Raw genomic sequence first — 19,528 nt, forward strand, 5'->3', positions numbered from 1 at the left:
AGAGAGAGAGAGAGAGAGAGAGAGAGAGAGAGAGAGAGAGAGAGAATGTTGCAAAAAGAACATTTCAGGTGTATGAGATTTCAGATTTTCAATTTGAGAACTAGTTTGGCTGTTTTGCTTGCAATTTACAGTCAATGTCCCCGATATACCAGCTGACATCCTCCTCCAGATGACTGACTAGAAATGTGATGCTGATATGAAGCAGGTATTTGCAATATTTTGCAATTATGTTGGCTACTGGTCTGGTCCACCTGAGATCAATTGACTGTGGCCGAAATTAGTTTGACACCCCAGCCCTGAATGATTAATAACAGCTCACACTATAGGCCTAGTAGTGGTGTTTTTTGTTCAAATGTCCATTCCTTTGATTTTTTTAATTCATTTTTTTGCTCGGGGCCCCAGCTGACCCTTTCACCTAGGCCTATGGCTGGCATTTCAGTACACTTTTACCAAAGTAATATCTTGGCAGAGTACCCAATGCCCATACTTCCCATACCCATACTTCTCCAATGTGCGACTCTGTTCGACATTTCTGTCCACTAGCCTACTGTAGGCTATAAGCCTAAAGTGCTTGGAGAAAACTATTCCGTAGAAGGGAAAAATAAACTGTTTTAGATTGTGCAGCCAACCATCTCTGCTCCAACCCTCAGGATTTAAGTGATATATTTACGCATGCGCAACGTGAAAGCGTCAGCTGCTGCACGAGTGCCCTCTTGCACTGTCCCTTGGACATTGTGCACAGAGTTGTAAATATCCTACTCTATGTCTCAAATTAATCAAGCAACCAAGTAGAGACAGAGAAACGTTCTAGGTCCAAGATTACTTAGTACGAAAGGCAGTTTATCTGGTTTATAGGGACCACTGCAGAGCTCTCCTACGTTACACAAGCCTTGGAAAGGTAAGCTATCAGGCTGGCTTGGCTAACTTCCCTTGGTAAACACCCCCTTAGGTTTTAAACCAAACACGACAACACAGAGCAGAACCACAACAATAGAAGTGATCTAGATACTTATTATTTTCATGTGTCAGTCCTCTGCCGTTGTGAGCGTTGTTGTAGCCTGTAGCGTTCTTCCTACTTTGGCGATAAGTTGACAGACCCAAGTTGTGTTTACATTCCAGTTAGCTGGCTAATATGTATGATGAGCTAGTTGGCTGACAGTTCATGGCAACGATATCAATTATCAAATCAACTTTTAATTACCAATGATCGAAACAACTGTTGTGTTTCCAATAACATGGAATCTGAACTGACAGGCAAGTCTTTCCACGACAATGAAATCAAGGCTGCATAATGTATGGATTGCTAGTTACTATCTACAAAAAAAGTGCCTGGCTGATGACAGTTATCAGTGTTCTTCAGTTTATTACAGTAGTTATATCGTACTGACACTGTGATCCGTTGCATTATATTAAGGGGCTTTTGCATATGTCTGGGAGTTTGTATGTGTCTTGTCGTCGTGGAAAAGGAGTAAAGCTTAGGTGACTTGTGAACATAACATAGCAGACCTTATGTAGGCCAGCTACATAATCAGCTATAACCTCGTCATTAGCAATACATGAGAACATTTGTGATTGCAATTTTGGTCCAGAACATTATGAATAGGAACACACATTACACAAAATCATTCATCTTGTTTGTTTTGTAAGGGGAACATGGGAGAAAGTGCACACTGTGAACAAGAGAGGGCACTATTCCCCTATCATAGACAGTCATAGAAAGAGGGACAGTCTATGGGTACAGCATGATCTGCATTAAGTCAGCAAGGCGTAAGATATCCTCTCTACAACTTAATGTAAGCTAACAATTTCCGTTTTCGGCGCATGATACAAAAACTCATCTCGTAGGTGTCAGGACTCAAAAGTATCGTTTTGGATAGAGCCATGATTTAAGTTCTACCTCATTCCATGGCTGAAGTGCCCTTGAGCAAGGCACCTATAACACCACGTTACTTCAGGGAGTGTAACCAAAACCCTGAAATTACTTCAAATAACTGTAAGTCGCTTTGAATAAAAGTGTCGGCGAAGTGGGGCAATGGAGGCTCGGGTGATAGAGGAGCCGTTCGGCAACCAGAAGGTTGCAGGTTTGAGCCCCACTCTGCCTGACCCCCATCGATGTGCCCTTGAGCAAGATACTTAACCCCAAGTTGCTCCTGGTGTCAGGGTGGTACCCTGCGTGGCACTGCCAATGTGAATGGGTGACTGTGAGGCATACAATTTAAAGCACTTTGAGTGCTCGAAGGAGTGGAAAGGCACTATATAAATTCCCTTTACCATTTAAGTGAGTGCAATGTACCGGTAATGTAATATATTATGGTGTTATTACTCAGGATGTTCTTGGTGGGACTGACGGGGGGCATCGCCTCAGGGAAGAGCAGCGTATCCTCCATGCTCAGAGAGCTCGGATGCCCCATCATCGACGCAGACGTGGTGGCCAGGCAAGGTAACTACTGTACTACCTCTAATAATAATATTACCACAACACAACACTGCTGTTATTACTGGTATACTACAGTACTTCTAGCGTTACTAGTTTATAATATCTGTAATATCGACAACAGCAATACATAACAACAACAACAACAACTACACGTATGATAATGACAGTACATATAATAATAATAATAATAATAATAATAATAATAATAATACACATAGTAATTTGTATTCAGAGATCTCAGACCTCCGCCAAAGCAGCTTGATTTTCCATTATAAAACATCGTAAGCAATCTTTTTTTTCACTCCACCTGGTGACCATTCATATGATCAAGACACAGTAATAACTGAAAACAAATTAGTTCCAAACTCTGCTGTAGACAAATGAACAAACTGACCAATGAAGAAAAAAAATATATGAACCATTAATGATAATTACAAATTCCAATGTATTTCAATCCAGTTAGAATTAAATAAACAAAATTAATATTCACCAGATGCACAATACACTACACAAACGTCCATTCCACTCCACTCCACAATTTCTGCACAAAATTCACATTTGCACTGCAGTGCACTGCACACACAGTGCTATGATAGCAATCTTTCTGCCTAGCTAGCACACAGCGCTACCAGAGAGACTGGATAATACTCCTAAAATCTCTGGTGTTATGATATCACTCTCTCTCTGCCTAGCTAGCACATGTCACTTCTTAAAGGGACACTGTGCAGGAAATGGTCAAAAAAGGTACTGCAACTATACTGCTCATTGAAACTGGGCTGCCTATTGCCAAATTTGATCTTTACATGAAAGTTTACTAAGTAATAAACACATTTTCTAGTATGGTCCAAGTACAGTCATTTTTGCAGCTAAAAATGGCTATTTTTGGAAATTCAAGATCCCCCTTTTCATGTATGAAAAGTGCAATTTTTCCAGTCATAATGAATACTTAGAATTTGATGCTGGTGGTAAATATTCATGAAAAAGGTAACATTAGTGAATGGGCAGCATGGATTCTGGAAATAAACAACTAAAAATCTCACACAGTGTCCCTTTAAGCCCTAAACTTGTTGGATGTGTCTTTGCCTGAGTGTCTGTTCCCTGTCCCCAGTGTGGATGTTCTGGCACTGTGTTAGTGTGCTAAACAGCAGTGCTGAACAAGCCAATCTCTGGCAAAGGAACGGTTGCTAATTAATTTAATGTGCACATGCGCTAGCGCTCATGCATGTTTTGCATCAGTCTGAACATAAGCTTATTGCTGTACTTGTAATTTCTATTTTTCTTTTTTTTTTTTAAAAAGATATCTTTTTGGTCTTTTTGACTTTATTTATGATAGGACAGTGATGGTGGTGACAGGAAGCGAGTGGGGAGAGAGAGACGGGGAAGGGCCGGGAATCGAATCCGGGTCAGCCGCTTGGTAGACGAGTGCCCTACCAGTTGGCCACGGCAGGGCCAACTGTGCATGTGATTTCTAGGGCTGTAACGATATTGGATCAAACCAAGAAGTCGCGAGGTGATCCGAATCACGATCCAGATCCAGGATTTTTTTTTGAAAGATTCTTCACTATTGTGAGATTGGGCGAATTTTGTCATTCCAGTTTCTAACTGCACAAAAGCAAGGCAGAAAGACTTGAACCAATTTTGAGTGTAACATAGTCAAATGTTCTATCAAACAGCTTCCTTGGTAGAGGTCTGCACTCGCAGAGGGCATTTCTAGTGTAAAAAAAAAAATATTTTCTCTGTTGTGTGTGTGTGTGTGTGTGTGTGTGTGTCAGTGGTGGAGCCGCACAGTAAGGCCTATGTGTTGATGTGTCTCTGTCTCTGTCTGCTGGTGCGTGTGATATAAAATGAAATCTTTTTTTCTGTTATGTCTGTCTGTCTGTCTGTCTGTCTGTCTCTGTGCCAGTGGTGGAGCCGCACAGCAAGGCCTACGTGGCGATCGTGCGGCACTTTGGGCGCGAGGTGCTCCGTGAGAGCGGGGAGATCGACCGTGCCAAGCTCGGACAGATCATCTTCGCCGACGAACAGAAGAGAAGGCTGCTCAACTCTATCACACACCCCGAGATCCACAAGGCCATGCTCAGACAGATACTCCTGTACTTCATCAAAGGTCTGTGTGTGTGTGTGTGTGTGTGTGTGTGTGTGTGTGTGTGTGTGTGTGTGTGTGTGTGTGTGTGTGTGTGTGTGTGTGTGTGTGTGTGTGTGTGTGTGTGTGTGTGTGTGTGTGTGTGTGTGTGCGTGCGTGCGTGTATGTGCGTGTGCACGCAAGCGAGCGCTTCTCTTTGCATGTCTGCTACGCCAGACACTTCTTTACATCAACGGTCTGGTCTACTTCTACACATGTATGTTGCATTGTGTGTGTGTGTGTGTGTGTGTGTGTGTGTGCGCGTGTGTGTGTGTGTGTGTGTGTGTGTGTGTGTGTGTGTGTGTGTGTGTGTGTGCGCGCGTGCGCGCGCGTGTGGGCGCGTGTGTTCCACACCTTCACAATCCCCGAGACCCACACGGCCGTGCTACGCCAGATATTCCTAGCTTACTTCATCAAAATGTTTATGTGTGTATGTGTGTGCCACTTCTCTGTCCAATTCAGCTTTTCAACTGATCACTTGACTTGATCTTTGGAGTTATTTGTGGAATTTTATGATGTTTTTCCAAGTTTATTTGTACTCCCTTGAACCCTTTTCTAATCCACTGCACTTCATGGTCAGTCCAATCTTATCTGTTGTCTGTATGACTTAGTTAGAAAGTCGACGTTGAGTGTGTGTATATGAGTCAAAGACGTGCAAAATGGCATTGTCATTCAGTGTAACGGATGCCTTCTGCTGACTGTAACTTTAAAAAACATGACTCTTTTTATGTATTTATTGTTACAGGGAATTCATGAAAGCCTTGGCTATCATCCATTCACTTGAAACAATTTAAAAATCATGTTTTTTTGCAGTTACAGTCAGCGGAAGGTGTCCATAATACTGAATAACAAAGACGTCTTTGACCCGATATGCGCATATGTGCGTAGTGTATACTGCCCTACAATTTCAGAACGCAGTATAATTCAAAATGCCAAACTGAGAAAAAAGGCTTTAAAGTTTCCTTTCTGTCCACGCGACTGTGTTGGAGGTAAAGTGGTGATGACACTTCCATATAATACTTTTTTATGGTGAAAATTTATGCACACAAGAAAAAAGCAAAAAAAACAACATTCTCATTACTTTTTAGCTGAAAAATCATTATACTGCGCTCTGTTGTGGTATTACTGTCTACACCAAAACCACGGTGTCAATGGAGAAGTGCAGTATAATTCGCATTATACTGCGTTCTTGGCTAGTACGACGCAACCTCCTAAAACCAAAAAGCGCAGTATAATCATTTTTTTGCGTTTTTTTCGGAAACGGGACCAAGTTGGGCCAAAAAAATTTAACACAAGAAAAATAAGGTATTTTAAAGCCAATTTCCGGTCTAAACCCATTTTCGACCATTTTCAAGATACTGCGTTCTGATATTGTAGGGCAGTATACAGTATACATGTGTGGTTGTCTGCTAGGGCAGATACTGCTCTACTTCATCAAAGGTCAACTTCACTCTGACACACTCGGCTATTCCCCATGGCACAGATACAAGGGGGCTGTGTGTGTGTGTGTGTGTGTGTGTGTGTGTGTGTGTGTGTGTGTGTGTGTGTGTGTGTGTGTGTGTGTGTGTGTGTGTGTGTGTGTGTGTGTGTGTGTGTGTGTGTGTGTGTTGTGTTGTGTTTCATGGTATGCTTGTGTATTCTATGACTTGTATGTACGTAGCTGTGTGTGCTGTCTATGTGGTGTGTATGTGTGCTGTGTGTTATCGATATGAAGTGTGTGTGTGTGTGTGTGTGTGTGTGTGAATATAAGGTTGTGTGTGGGTGTGTGTATGTGTGTGGGCGCGCCTGTCCCCTGGCACACATACTAAATGATCATTCATATATGTTTAGTGTCACTCATGCCAGTCATACCTACCCGGGCAAGATGTGACCAGAGCTCTTGATGCCAACTGTGCCCATCAGCAAATGTGACCAACCACAAGATAACAGTCCACATGTCTCTCTCTCGGAGACAAACTGAGAACAGTCCCCCCCCCCTTTTTTTTGCAGAATGTGTACGTTGAGGTCTTGAAGAAGCTATCCCATTCTTCCGAAGCAGTATTGGTTTACCTAAAAATCTACCGTTCACAAGGCCACACATTCATCAGGGATTAGCTCGTTTTAGCGCAAGGCACCTGCAAAAAACGCCTGGTGAGTGCCTAAGCCCTTTTTGGGAAAAGGTGCCCTCTGCCGATTAAAACCTAAATATCTCAGCCTCTGAAGTGCATAAAAACATTTCATTTATTTTACATTTCAAGTTGAATTGAAAATCTAAATGTTAGAGTGGAATGAACATATTCTAATGCAAAATGAACGAGTGGAATGAACATATTCTAATGCAAAATGAGGGTTCATTTTGCTTTAGAATATAGTCATTCCACTCTAACATACCCATATTAATATTAAAAAGCTCAAATGTCAAGAGCCTGAATGAAGTGTATATGTCGCTCCAGGCGCCAAAGGTCAAGCAACATATGCAGCATCAGGCTAAAATGGGTTAACAGATTGCCATGTATACTTTTAAGTATCATTGTAATCAGAATCTATGGTTGGCTCAATATGTCCCCCAGTCCTACTTGCAGCCTGTGTTCATGTGGTTTGTCACCAGTGTGCCCTTTCATTGTTTATCCTTTACGTTCCTTCCCCTTCGGAACAATAAAAGGGGCTGGAGTGGCTTTCAAGATAATGCTATCGGAAACGCTAGCGGGTGTCACGCTCGGTTACATTCAGTTAGCATTAAAGAAGAATCATTGCTGTGAATGCCTGGTAGAACTAATGCTATGTTGTGCATCAAAGACTGCCCTGAGTTTGTGTGTACTGTGACTGTGACTGTATGCTTAGGATTTCATACAATGAAATTTTTCTCTATTATAAAGAGCTATTCTCTGTCTCGAAAAAAAATCAGGCATTCTATGGCTCCTGCTATAATACTAAGCGGCAGGGCCGCTGACCGCATTGTCCGGGGCCCGGGACAAAGTAATCTGAAAGGGCCCCCCACGCCATACTGTTCTACACACAATGTAAATGCGGACCAAATTCTGGGCCCCCTCTCTCGCTGCATGGGCCAGGGACAACTTACCCGTCTGTGCCCCCCCCCTGTCGGCTACCCTGATACTAAGTGTGCCTAGATATACGCATTTCCAGTCAAAATAAGTGTTTTATTGATTACAATCAGGCAGCTTTGTGGTGAGTTGAATAGCTGGATATTGTGCTAAAGCCGTAAGATGTGATCATGGACATAATTGGCCACCAGCACTGCAGGACCTCTTTGCAGGCCTACTGTACACAGAGGCGGACTTTCCGTTAGGCAAACGGCAATTGCCCAGGGCCCTGACCAAATCAGTCCTCCATAGGGGCCCCAACTGTCTTGCCAGTCACGGTAAACACATACAAAAAAGCAGGCTTGATCTTAATGTGTCGCTTCTGTAAAGTAATCAAAGATCTATACGAGACGAAACACTTGAACAGCACCAAAACACAGAATTGTATGTCCATATAATGACTTTTGAGGGCCCCATGTTTATATTTCGCCTAGGGCCACAAAAATGACTAGATCCGCCCCTGACAGTACATCTGACTCTCTATAGCCTCTGTAATGCAGTTAATTAGTTTCAACTTCTTCTGTGGGGTTGCTATGGCGATGCTGTAGTCCAATGGATGAACAGTTAGAGATATTACCATCTGGTAAACGGTATAGAAGCCTGAAAGCTCACACTACCAGACTCCGAAGTAGTTTCTTTCACCAAGCAGTTAGATTGCTGAACTCATGCTGAAGACAACAAGGCACTTTCTTTGCACCCCCTCCACCCCCCCTGTATTTAAAAAATATATATTTTTGAGGAGACAAAAAAAAATAAAAAAATGTTCAAACCTATAATAAGACGTGATAAACAAATCTTGAATCTTGAATCTTGGTTTTCAGAGTGGGGGCCAGGGAGCCCTGGGGGTACGTAAGGAGGTGCTAGGGTGTCCGCGACAGGTTGGAGGGAAAAGTATAGCGAAACAAAATGTTTTAAAAAAGGAATAAACTGAATAGCTTATGTAAACCAAAATAAACCAAAAATAAGCTAAACAATATTCCCATGAGGGGAGAACAGCATTATAATAATTTAGTGCATCTCTGAACATTAATCACATGTTAATAATGGGGCATTGCCTCACAGGCCTAGACTGTAGATGTGAAAGGGAGCGCACAGAAAAAAAATAATGTAGCTCGACCCATGTAAGGGGGGTCTTGGCTGGAATCTACCAATATATGGGGGACTTTGTCATGTTAAAGTTTGGGAACCCCTGACGTAGTCCACCTGACTCTAAACAGGCTACATGCCATTGGCTATGGGGAGTCAGGTGGGATGGAGTGACCATCAGTAGGGTTGTGGGTGTGTTCTGACTGTCACGCCAACGAGCCTGGCTCTTTGGTGTAGTGGTCAGAGCCCCAGTTTACTACCCCAGAAGGTCCGGGTTCGAGTCCCGGCTGGGCAACTCTACTCCCCTTCGCTACAAATGGTGTCAGAACTGGGATGGCTACCGTGAGGCCATCAGAAGTGTACCCATTGTGTGTACCCGTTATTCCATGTGAGGGATCCCCAGGATTGGTGGCCCCAGTTTACTACCTCAGAAGGTCCGGGTTCGAGTCCCGGCTGGGCAACTCTACTACCCTTCGCTACACCAGGTTTGAGTTTGATTTCGACCTATGTCATTGACCCTCCCTACGTACTGTAGTCTGTGTTATCTGTGGTCTGCCTGTCTGCATACAGTACCTGCACACTTGGAACAGACCTCTTTCACCTGTTGTCCGTGCACTTTAGTTTATATTATAGTAGGTTTGGTAGCAATGTGGTATGTCCAGTGTCTACTGTCTATGTGTGTTGTAGTATGTCTTGAGGAGATGTGAAATGTTGACCACTTGAGTTTCCCCCTGAGGGATAATAAAGTTTACCTTGACCTTTACCTTGACCTGGAAATAAAAAAATAATAAAAAGTTAAAGTTCAGCTCCTCTAAATGCACTCCGTCAAGTCAGAGATTAGCTGATATTTTCTGACAAATGTTGAGCAAACAGTTTCTCTTCTATATTTTTTTCTATTTTTTTTTCTCTATATTTCTCTATTTTTTATGCTTTTCCCGTTTTCTGCTCTGCTGGTTTGAGAGTCCCATATGCTGTGCCATTTCGCGGCAGTCGCACACAAACAAAAAGACAGTCTCGCAGCTCTCGCGGCTCCTGCTCCGCGGACGCAAATGTTGCCTGCTTTGTAGCTCAGCTTGTCTTTGTCAGCAAGGGTGACAAAGGGACAGACGTTTCTGCCACATGGTCGGCCCCTGGTTTGCCTTCCCCCCGCAGCTATCTATTTGGGGTACAGGTGAAGATAATTAACTTCAGTCATTCGTTTATTTATTTATTTTTTTATTTTTAAGAGATGCGACGTGAAATGACACACTGAGAAAAGCCATCTGGTCTAAAAGACGTCTGCGTTTTTTGGCCTCGCTTTGAAGTGGGAGTTTTTGAGTTTTACTTATTCATTTTTTTTTTTCAATGTGTTTGAAGAAAAACCGTTAGCTCTATATACTGCATATACTGTAAATCTGTCCTCAACTTGAGGTGCTGAATTGTGGCACATTGTACACTTTCAGGGATTGGACTTAAATTAAAGGAGCACTTCTGCCAATTGCAATATGCTGTTGTATTGCTCACGCTACCCTTCACTTGTCAGTACCCAGTGATGCTGCATTTTTTGGCTCAGCCCTTTCCGAGATCTGAGCTATGCTAATGGGGGCAGACTTTGTTTACATTTTAAAATCTTCTTAACATAGGCCTACTCCAAATATTATCCCAAAAGGTATCACTGTTTGCTAGTTGTCTGCTGATGTGGCATTACCTTTTGATTTGAATGTGGTTGAAGAGAAACCGTTGGAAATATCAGCACAAGATGCACCAAACAACTCTTTTAAGCATATCCTCAACTTGGTGTGCTGAATTATGGCACATTGTACACTTTTGGGGAATGTGGTTACGTTAAGCCTAACACTGAAACCGAAATGTCAGCACAAGATGTACCAAACAAGTCTTACGGCTGTGATACATGTGCGAAATTCCACTCACTCTCAACCTGCTCGCTCGCCTCGCGTGGTGACGTAGCATCGTTTCCCGGTCAAATTAGCTTAGCTTAGCAAATGCTGTGGTCAAACAACCGTCTCTCTTCAATCACAAACACTGTATGTACAAATAAAAATGATGAAACAGGAGCGAATATATTGGTCACCTTAACCTGTCATTTATTTTAAAACCATCTGTGAAAAACGATCGGCAGATTTGACACCACCAAAATCAAAACAGCCTCCATTTTTAAATATCCCTGTACTGCTGGTGACGCACGTGATGTCATGGCGTTGAAAGCTCTCCCATTGGTTAACGCTCCGCGGTGCCGCTACATTTTTCAGCCAAGCTCAACTTTATCGCCTCGCTCGCCCACCGCCCGACACCCTCGCTTCCCTACGTCACCACCTCTTGCCTCGCTGCCGTGTCCCAACGGAAAATAATGGAACGCCACGCTTCTACCGCTTTGGTAGCGCCCATGTAAATCAGGCGTTAAACATACTGTAGGCCCAGCCCTGGCTCAAATGGCTGGGCACTGCACTACTACACCGGCTAAACCCGGGTCATCCTTTGCCCATCCTCCCCCATCCCTCTCCTCCAACTCATTTCCTGTCTCTGTCATACTGTCCTGTCTGAAAAAAAATAAAAATAGGAAAAGCCCAATATTGTAAATCTGTCCTCAACGTGGTGTGCTGAATTGTGGCACATTGTACACTTTTAGGGATTGGGTTTACATTAAGCTCAACACTGTAAAAGGGATAGCTGTGATTTAAAGTTTTACTGTAGCTTAAGTTGCCTTGGAGCAGGTAAAACTGGCATGTAATATATGCCTTCATCGATGCCTTCAAAAACACATCTCAGTCTCTCTACGTCAGTATCGCCAGAAACGTTTCATTCATGCCTGTAGTGTAAATTATGATTAATGGGCAAAATGTATGTCTCAAGGCGTCCAAACGACGATCATCTCGTAAGTGTAATTACTGTTGAACACGGCACATCAGTTTAGAGCCTGGGAGCTACTGCTATACTGACAGCATATTCCCGCCCTTGCTGGCTGGCTCCTCAGATTTGAACTCACTTTCTTAAGTTGTGTTATCTGTTCGACAGAACATTTGGGTAATTTCACGTGAAATCAGACACTTTGGGACCTGACCGACACAGATTTCAATCATACTTGCTGTGCCTGTTCAGTAGCAAGGTAGCACCCCAGAACTGCATTTGTGTGAATCTGACACCAATATTAAGGGAGAAACAGACTAACACACACACAGTCCTAGTCTGTTTCTCCCTTAATATTGGTGTCAGATTCACACGAATGCAGTTCTGGGGTGCTACCTTGCTACTAAACAGGCACAGCAAGTATGATTGAAACCTGTGTCGGTCGGGTCCCAAAATGTCTGATTTCATGTGAAACTACCCATTTGTAGACCTTGAAAGTATTGTTTCAAATTGTTGGGGGGGGGTTGGTACTGTATTTGTTTTTTTTGTTTTGTTTCTGTTTTGGGATGGAGCTTGGGAGCCAGAGTTGTTTTTTTGGTGGACATTTGCTACTCAAAAGTGACAATGACACCAATGTAACCATACCTGTGTGACTCGCATGTGGTATTCTTCTACCTGCTAGTTACTGCTACATAGTTGACGTGTGTGTGTGTGTGTGTGTGTGTGTGTGTGTGTGTGTGTGTGTGTGTGTGTGTGTGTGTGTGTGTGTGTGTGTGTGTGTGTGTGTGTGTGTGTGCGTGCGTGTGTGTGTGTGTGTGTGTGGTATTCTTCCTGTCCTCCCTGCAGGTTACTGCTACGTAGTTGACGAGTGTGTGTGTGTGGGTTCTTCTTCTTCTCCCCCCTGCAGGTCACCGATATGTAGTTCTAGACGTACCACTGCTCTTCGAGACGAGGAAACTAACTGTGTGTGTGTGTGTGCGTGTGTGCGCATGTGCATGTGTGTGTCTGTGTGTGTGCGCCTGCGTGCGTGCGCGTGGTATTCTTCTCCCCCCTGCAGGTTACCGATATGTAGTTCTAGACGTACCACTGCTCTTCGAGACGAGGAAACTAACCAGATTTCTCAACCACACCGTCGTTGTCTACTGGTGAGTGAAGCCTTCTCTCTGGTCACACACACACGCACACACACACACACACACACACACACACACACACACACACACACACACACACACACACTGTTACAAATGGGTAACATAAGGGGAGAGAGGCAAAACGAAAGCTCAAAATGGTTTAATATCTAAAATGTCTAGGGGTTTAACAAAGGGCAGAGAGGAGCATAAAAGCTCAATGTCCACAACAGAATCAAGTGCCATAGGTACAGTCCAAATAGATACAAAAGGTATAACTAAAAACAGGATGGCAGAGCGTCACGAGACAGGAGACCGGTCAGAGGGGAAGCAGGTGAGGAAGCGTCTGCCAGCCAGCACTCTTAGGGTGCCTTCCAATATGCGTCCTTGTGTCCTCCACTTGGGCTTGTGGCCTCACGTATTCTTCATTTACCATCCTGTTTGCAAATTAGAGAATGGGTTTACAATTGAGCTTTTGCAAGATATTGAAATATAATGCTGTTGTCAGTGATGTCATATTACTTCCTGGTACGCGGGCACAAGCACAAGTGGAGGACGCAAGGTCGCATATTGGAATGCATCCTTGGTAGTCCTTTTATAGTCCTGCTGCAGGTGTCCCCAATGATCAGGTTCACAGGTGTTGCCAATCAGTCCAATGGCCAATCAGGATAGCCTGCTGATTACATGAAAAAGACATGAGGGGGAGCCAAACTGCACAGTGGTGGAAAGAAGGAAGACAGGCAGTACCAGGCACATGTAGCACACACACACACACACACACACACGGAAGCTGACAAGGGGGGGACAAAGGAGTCAGTTGTACCGGACCCAGGGAGAGAGGGGGCCCAGAAATGGGTTTTCACTACATTGTATGTGTTGGGTGGGGGGCCGCTTCAGATGACTTTGCCCTGGGCCCAGCAAAAGCTGTTAGCGGCCCTGCATACTAGAGTGTGGCTCGGGCCGGTTTTTTCTGTCCGAGCCCGGCCCTCAGCCGACAGAAAAGTGATCGACCCCGACCCGAGCCCGAGACTAATTAAAATGTTTGTGTCCGAACCCGTCCGAAGCCCGAGACCACTGTAATAACAACAGAACCTGTGCGCAAGCAAGATTTTCTATGTGGGCTCCTCCATACTCAAAATAGCACGTGATGAATAGCCAGGATAGGCAAAGACGTTAGGATGAGGCAATTTGCAGTAGCCTAATTTAGTTACGCACGCATAGTAGGCCTAAGTATAAACACACACACACACACACATGTGACAGCGCACCTTATGTTTCTTTCGGTTAGACCAGAGATGTTGGGTGCGGTGATCAAATGCATGGGAGGGGCGTGAGAGGATAAGAAAGGCGAAAACTAACGAATACGTTTTGGATGCAGTCAGCACGGCTATGGAAGCATTTGTTACGTTACTGTTAGTGCAAATAAATCCCCGCGAGCCCCGTGAAGATGCCGCTCCTTGTCGTTAAGAAGGATGGGCTATAAGTTCACCCCGAAGAACAGTAGCCTGTTCGGCCCTCCAAGAGAATGTCATTTCCCCTGATGTCCATGCGGTCAATATAAAATCAGGAAAGGTTGCACGCGCATAGTTACAACTGTACAGTAAAAGTGACAAGAATTAAGAACCTACGTGAAGGACATGAAATGTCACAGCGGACAAAAAAGTAACAGGACACCTTTCCGCCCCTACCTTGGGCAACTCCACGTAGCGTGTGCGTCTTCTTTAATCCATATTATGCTCCTTGCTACCCCATGCTGGAAATGTAATCCTTGGCGAGCAATGCAGTGACAAACTTCGTCATTTTATGTTCAACATTTAAGACAGCATCGAAGGCATGCTAAAACATGGCCTACACTAGGCCTACAACAAAAGACCACGCGTTCACTGACAACTGTTGATTTGGCGCTTATTAAGAAAGCAAGTTGACTCGGCATTCCTGCTCGGCTGACTGGGAGTGAGCGTCCATGTTGCCACTGGTAACTGGCGCGTGCATACAGCCAATAATAATCACTCGCACGAGTAGCCTACCAACATTTTCATTTATGCATATTCAATTACTTATTTTTTAATCACAAAACTGCCGTTTGCATGAACTGAAACGTTTCCTCTGGTTGCTTACACTTTTCACAATGTCTGTTTGCTTCAAGCCCGAGTCCGACCCGAGTCCGACAGATATTTTATTTTTTTTGTCCGAGTCCGGACCGGCCCGTCGGGTTCCGACCCGGCCCGTCGGGCTTCGGTCGGGTTGCCATGCTCTGCTGCACACACACATGATCATGCATCATCATCATCATCATCATCACAAAAATGAATAGATAGAATTCTGTTATTTTCCCATCACGTCTTCTAAATGTAGCATTTTGAGATGTCAAAGTTGCATTTCAACTTGTTTTCACTGCAGTAGGTAAAATTAGGGGGATTAAATTACTAAGTTAAGTTATTAAGTTTAATGGCGACTTTTACCTTAAACTTTTAACTTTTAACTTTTACCAAGAATTGTCACCAAGAATTTTCTGTTTCTAAAGTCACCACCCTAAAACTTCACCAAAAAAAAGCAAATCTTCCAGGTGGTATGCAGTCTCAAACTTACTAGAAAACAAAAGACTGAAACTAAACTCTAAGGTTTCTGATTCATAGAGACAGTTCCTTTGTCTTTCTCCCTCTCCTCATGCGTGCAGCCATCCCCCCACTGAGCTTCCCTCTACGTTCTCACCACCCCCCACCCGTTTGCTTCCTTCTCCTTTTTTCTTTCTTTCGTTCCCCAGACTCTTCTCTTGCACTCTTTTTTTAAATACTTGGCTCTCCTCCAAGAACCCCCATCTCCTCTCCTCTCCTCTCCTCTCCTCTCCTCTCCTCTTCTCCCCTCTTTCTCTCCTCTCATCTCCTCTAATTTCCTCCCCTCTCCTCTCCTCTCCTCTCTCCTCACCTCTCCACCCTCTCCTCTCCTCTCCTTTCTTCTTCTCTCCTCTCCTCTCCTCTCCTCTCCTTTCCTCTCCTCCTCTCCTCTCCTCTCCTCTCCGCTCGTCTCTCCTCACTCCTCCTCCTCTCTCCTCCAAGACCCCCCTCTCCCCTCTCCTCCCATCTTCTCCTCTCCTCTCCTCTCTTCTCCTCTTCTCTCTCTCTCCTCTCTCCTCTCTCTCCTCTCCTCTCTTCTCCTTTCCTCTACACTCCTCTCCTCCCCTCTCCTCTCCTGTCCTCTCCTCTCCTCTTCTCTTCTCTTCTCTCCTCTCCTCTCCTCCTCTCCTCTCCTCCCTACTCGTCTCTCCTCTCCTCTCCTCTCCTCCTCTCCTCTCCTCTCCTCTCCGCTCGTCTCTCCCCACTCCTCCTCCTCTCTCCTCCAAGACCCCCCTCTCCCCTCCCATCCTTTCTTCTCCTCCCCTCTCCTCTCCACTCTCCTCTCCTCTCCTCTCCTCTCCACTCTCCTCTCCTCTCTCTCTCCCCTCCTCTCCTCTCCCCTCCTCCCCTCTCCTCCTCTCTGCTCGTCTCCTCACTCCTCTTCCTCTCTCCTCCAAGACCCCCCCCGCCCCTCCTAACACACCTCTCTCTCCTCTCTCCCTTCATCATAGCTCATATAGTCTTATTCTCTTACGCTCTGTGCTCCCAGACATTTCTCTTTCGCTCCCAAAGACAATCGTTCTCTCTCTCTCTCTCTCTCTCTCTCTCACTCACTCTCTCTCACTTTCTCTCTGTCTGTCTGTCTCTCTGTGTCTGTCTGTCTGTCTCTCTCTCTCTATCTCTCTCACTCTCTCTATTCTTTCCCCTAGAAGTCTGTCTGTCTGTCTCTCTGTGTCTGTCTGTCTGTCTCTCTCTCTCTATCTCTCTCACTCTCTCTGTCTCTCACTCTCTTTCTCTATCTCTCTCTCTATTCTTTCCCCTAGAAGTACTGTAGCTCTCTCTTTGAAATTAATCAATATTTCTCTTGCTCTCTCTATCCCTGCTCGCTGTCTCTCCCTAAATCTCAAAACCTTCATGTGCATTTTGTAGGTAGCCTGTCACTAAAATGGTATTACTCTACACCCAGCCCACAATGCACCAGAAGCAAATCAATTAAAGGATAACTTTCAATTAGCCAATTTCGACATGCAGTTGTAATGCTCTACCCTGGACTCGTCAGTACCTCAGAATATATTTTTTTTCTCTTCAACCTTTTCCGAGATCTTGGTCATTATAATGGGGGCAGAGTTTGTTTACCTTTCAAAAATAGCATCTTGATTTATTCCCAATAATATCCAAAAGGTTATGCAACATAAGCAGGCACCAAACAGCGATACCTTTTGGGATAATATTTGGAGTATGCCTATGTTAAGAAGGTTTAATGTAAACAAAGTCTGCCTCCATTAGAATAGCTCAGATCTCGGAAAGGGCTGAGCCGAAAAATGCAGCATGTACCAGGTACTGACAAGTCAAGGGTAGCGTGAGCAGTAAAACAGCATATTGAAATTGGCAGAAGTGCTCCTTTGACTATGCTAGACTGTCGATATGAATGTCAGTGGCGATTATGTTATTTTATTGGTAAACCAAAAGTTTATATCTGAGCAACAGCAGCACTAGTGTACTTTGTTTGACAGCTTGGTGGAGTTCTAGTCTTTCAGGATCCTCTGGTGGAAAGTAATGAAAGCTTTCTTGTTCCCATTTAGGGTGGCTGTGGTTGGAACTGGTATTATGCACAATGATTTACCATGTTACGACAGGGTTTTTTATGCAACAATGCAAAGGCAGTATGATTTGCCATGTTACTTTGTTGGTTTTTCATTATTCATTGCACACAAGGTTAGTTACATTTCACTCAACATTCTCAAACTCATTCCCTCTCTCTGTCTGTCTGTCTCTCTCTGTGTCTCTCTCTGTCTCTCTCTCTCTCTCTCTCTCTCTCTCTCTCTCTCTCTCTCTCTCTCTCTCTCTCTCTCTCTCTCTCTCTCTCTCTCCACCACAGTGACCCCGCCACGCAGCTCACCCGCCTGATGCAGCGCGACGGCCTGACTCAGGAGCAGGGCGAGCAGCGCGTGGCCGCCCAGATGCCTCTGAAGGAGAAGCGTGGGCTGGCCAACCACGTGATCGAGAACTCGGCCGGCCGCGAGGAGACGCAACGGCAGGTGCTGCGCCTGCACACGCTGCTGGAGGACTCCACCGAGTTCCTGCTGGTGCGCGTGGTCGCCATGGCAGCCGCCGCGGGGCTCGGAGGACTCCTGCTCTACACCATCAAGTGGCTGGTCTCCTAGCAACGGGGAGATGCTCAGAGGAGGCCTCCTGACCAGGAACAGGGGATGCTGGGAGGAGGCCTCCTTACTCGCAACAGTTTCCTATGGGGAGGAAGGGAGGTGGGGGACGGAGGTGATGATGCTAAGGGGAGATCTCCTTCCTAGCTACGGGATGCTGAGAGGAGGCCTCCCTAGCAACGGGGATGCTAAGAGGTGGTTTCCTAGTAACGGTGGAGGAACTGGGATGGGCGAAGGAGGTCACCCTGGCAATGGGGCAGGAACAAATTGGGATGGAGGAAGTGATGCTGATGGGAGGTCTCCTAGCAATGCAGTGGTGGGGAGTGATGATGATGATGGCAGTGGCTGGTGCTGAAGGGAGGAGGTGGGGCTGTTATTAAGAGACTCAGGGTTCCAGGGTGGAACATCAAGGTTACCACGGCAATGATTGTGATGTCACAGAGCACATGCACACGACAAACGGGCATCGATGAGAAGCTTGATATTTTGAAGATTTTTATTTTTGGCTCCCCTTACTCCCTTACATTTTCTTTTTAACACAAAGACATTTTAATGAGAGATTATTAAATTACAGGGACCCCGTCACTTTGTAAATGAAGTCACATTGCTGGATATTTTGGATATACTGTATGATTGTGTGTGTGTGTGTGTGTGTGTGTGTGTGTGTGTGTGTGTGTGTGTGTGTGTGTGTGTGTGTGCGTGTGTGCGTGCGTGCGTGCTTTTGAAGTGCTTCATAACAACTGACTTATGTATAATTTGGCATTGCACTGTAACACCCTCACTTTAAGGTAGCAGAGATCAGTAGCAGTACTTTTATTTTTAGCAAAGAAAAAAATGTGAATAAGCCTAACAGGCACAGTGCATTACATTCAATGAAACTGCTGCTACCTTACAGTTTATGTTTAAGGAAGAACACAAGAATGTATGTGTTACGATATCACTTTGTCTTCTTTGGAATAAATAGGATGCACTCGCTGTGGTCACAGTTGTTTTACAAAAGTGTCTTTTGTCATTATTTCCTTTTGTATGTATTTCCATAAGGAAAATATATCTTTTTTTTTCAGTGCAAAGAAAGCTTTTATAAGCCAGGTCGTGCCCTCCTGGTGATGCAACAGCTTCAGTGTTGCTACCAGTCAGGTCAGGAGTCAATTCAAGTACTTTCTGAGTTCCCGCAAATACGTGAACTCCTCCCACTTTGTTGGGCAAACAATCATTAGCAAACCAAGGGAGACCATTTGGGAAATGCTGTTTGGGAAATGTTAATTGTTATGCTCTTGGTCAGACCAAGTCTCGAAGAGATTTGAAAGTCGATGATAATCAGGCTAAAAGCTATTAGCCATGAATTATTTTTGCCAGTATATTTCGCATGGTGGTGATGAGTATCTGGAGCCCTATAGAAGGCAGATTGGGTGGGGGCTGTGATGATGCGACCTGCCAGCGCATCCTCACGGCGTCTGAAATCTCAGACGCCATTGAACACATGAAACGCTGTTCACACCCATACAAACATTTCCCTGCAGTGCTACTGTTGTTCATGGACTTCCCAAACTTTTGTGCATGAGTTTACATATTTGTGATGGTGGTATATTATTTGGTCTGGTGATTTTACATGGG

General features: G+C 44.7%; 1 protein-coding gene across 1 annotated transcript; it reads left to right on the forward strand.

The window, feature by feature from the left end:
- The first annotated feature begins 539 nt into the window (after positions 1-539).
- On the forward strand, positions 540-18,913 carry dcakd (dephospho-CoA kinase domain containing). The gene is made up of 5 exons (XM_063220696.1): positions 540-898; positions 2,328-2,440; positions 4,341-4,544; positions 12,627-12,714; positions 17,632-18,913. The coding sequence occupies exons 2-5, from the start codon at positions 2,329-2,331 to the stop codon at positions 17,915-17,917; spliced, it is 690 nt and encodes a 229-aa protein (XP_063076766.1). The 5' UTR covers positions 540-898; position 2,328; the 3' UTR covers positions 17,918-18,913.
- The last annotated feature ends 615 nt before the right edge of the window (positions 18,914-19,528 follow it).

Source organism: Engraulis encrasicolus, chromosome 17 (assembly GCF_034702125.1).
Source record: "Engraulis encrasicolus isolate BLACKSEA-1 chromosome 17, IST_EnEncr_1.0, whole genome shotgun sequence".
Classification (NCBI taxonomy): domain Eukaryota; kingdom Metazoa; phylum Chordata; class Actinopteri; order Clupeiformes; family Engraulidae; genus Engraulis; species Engraulis encrasicolus.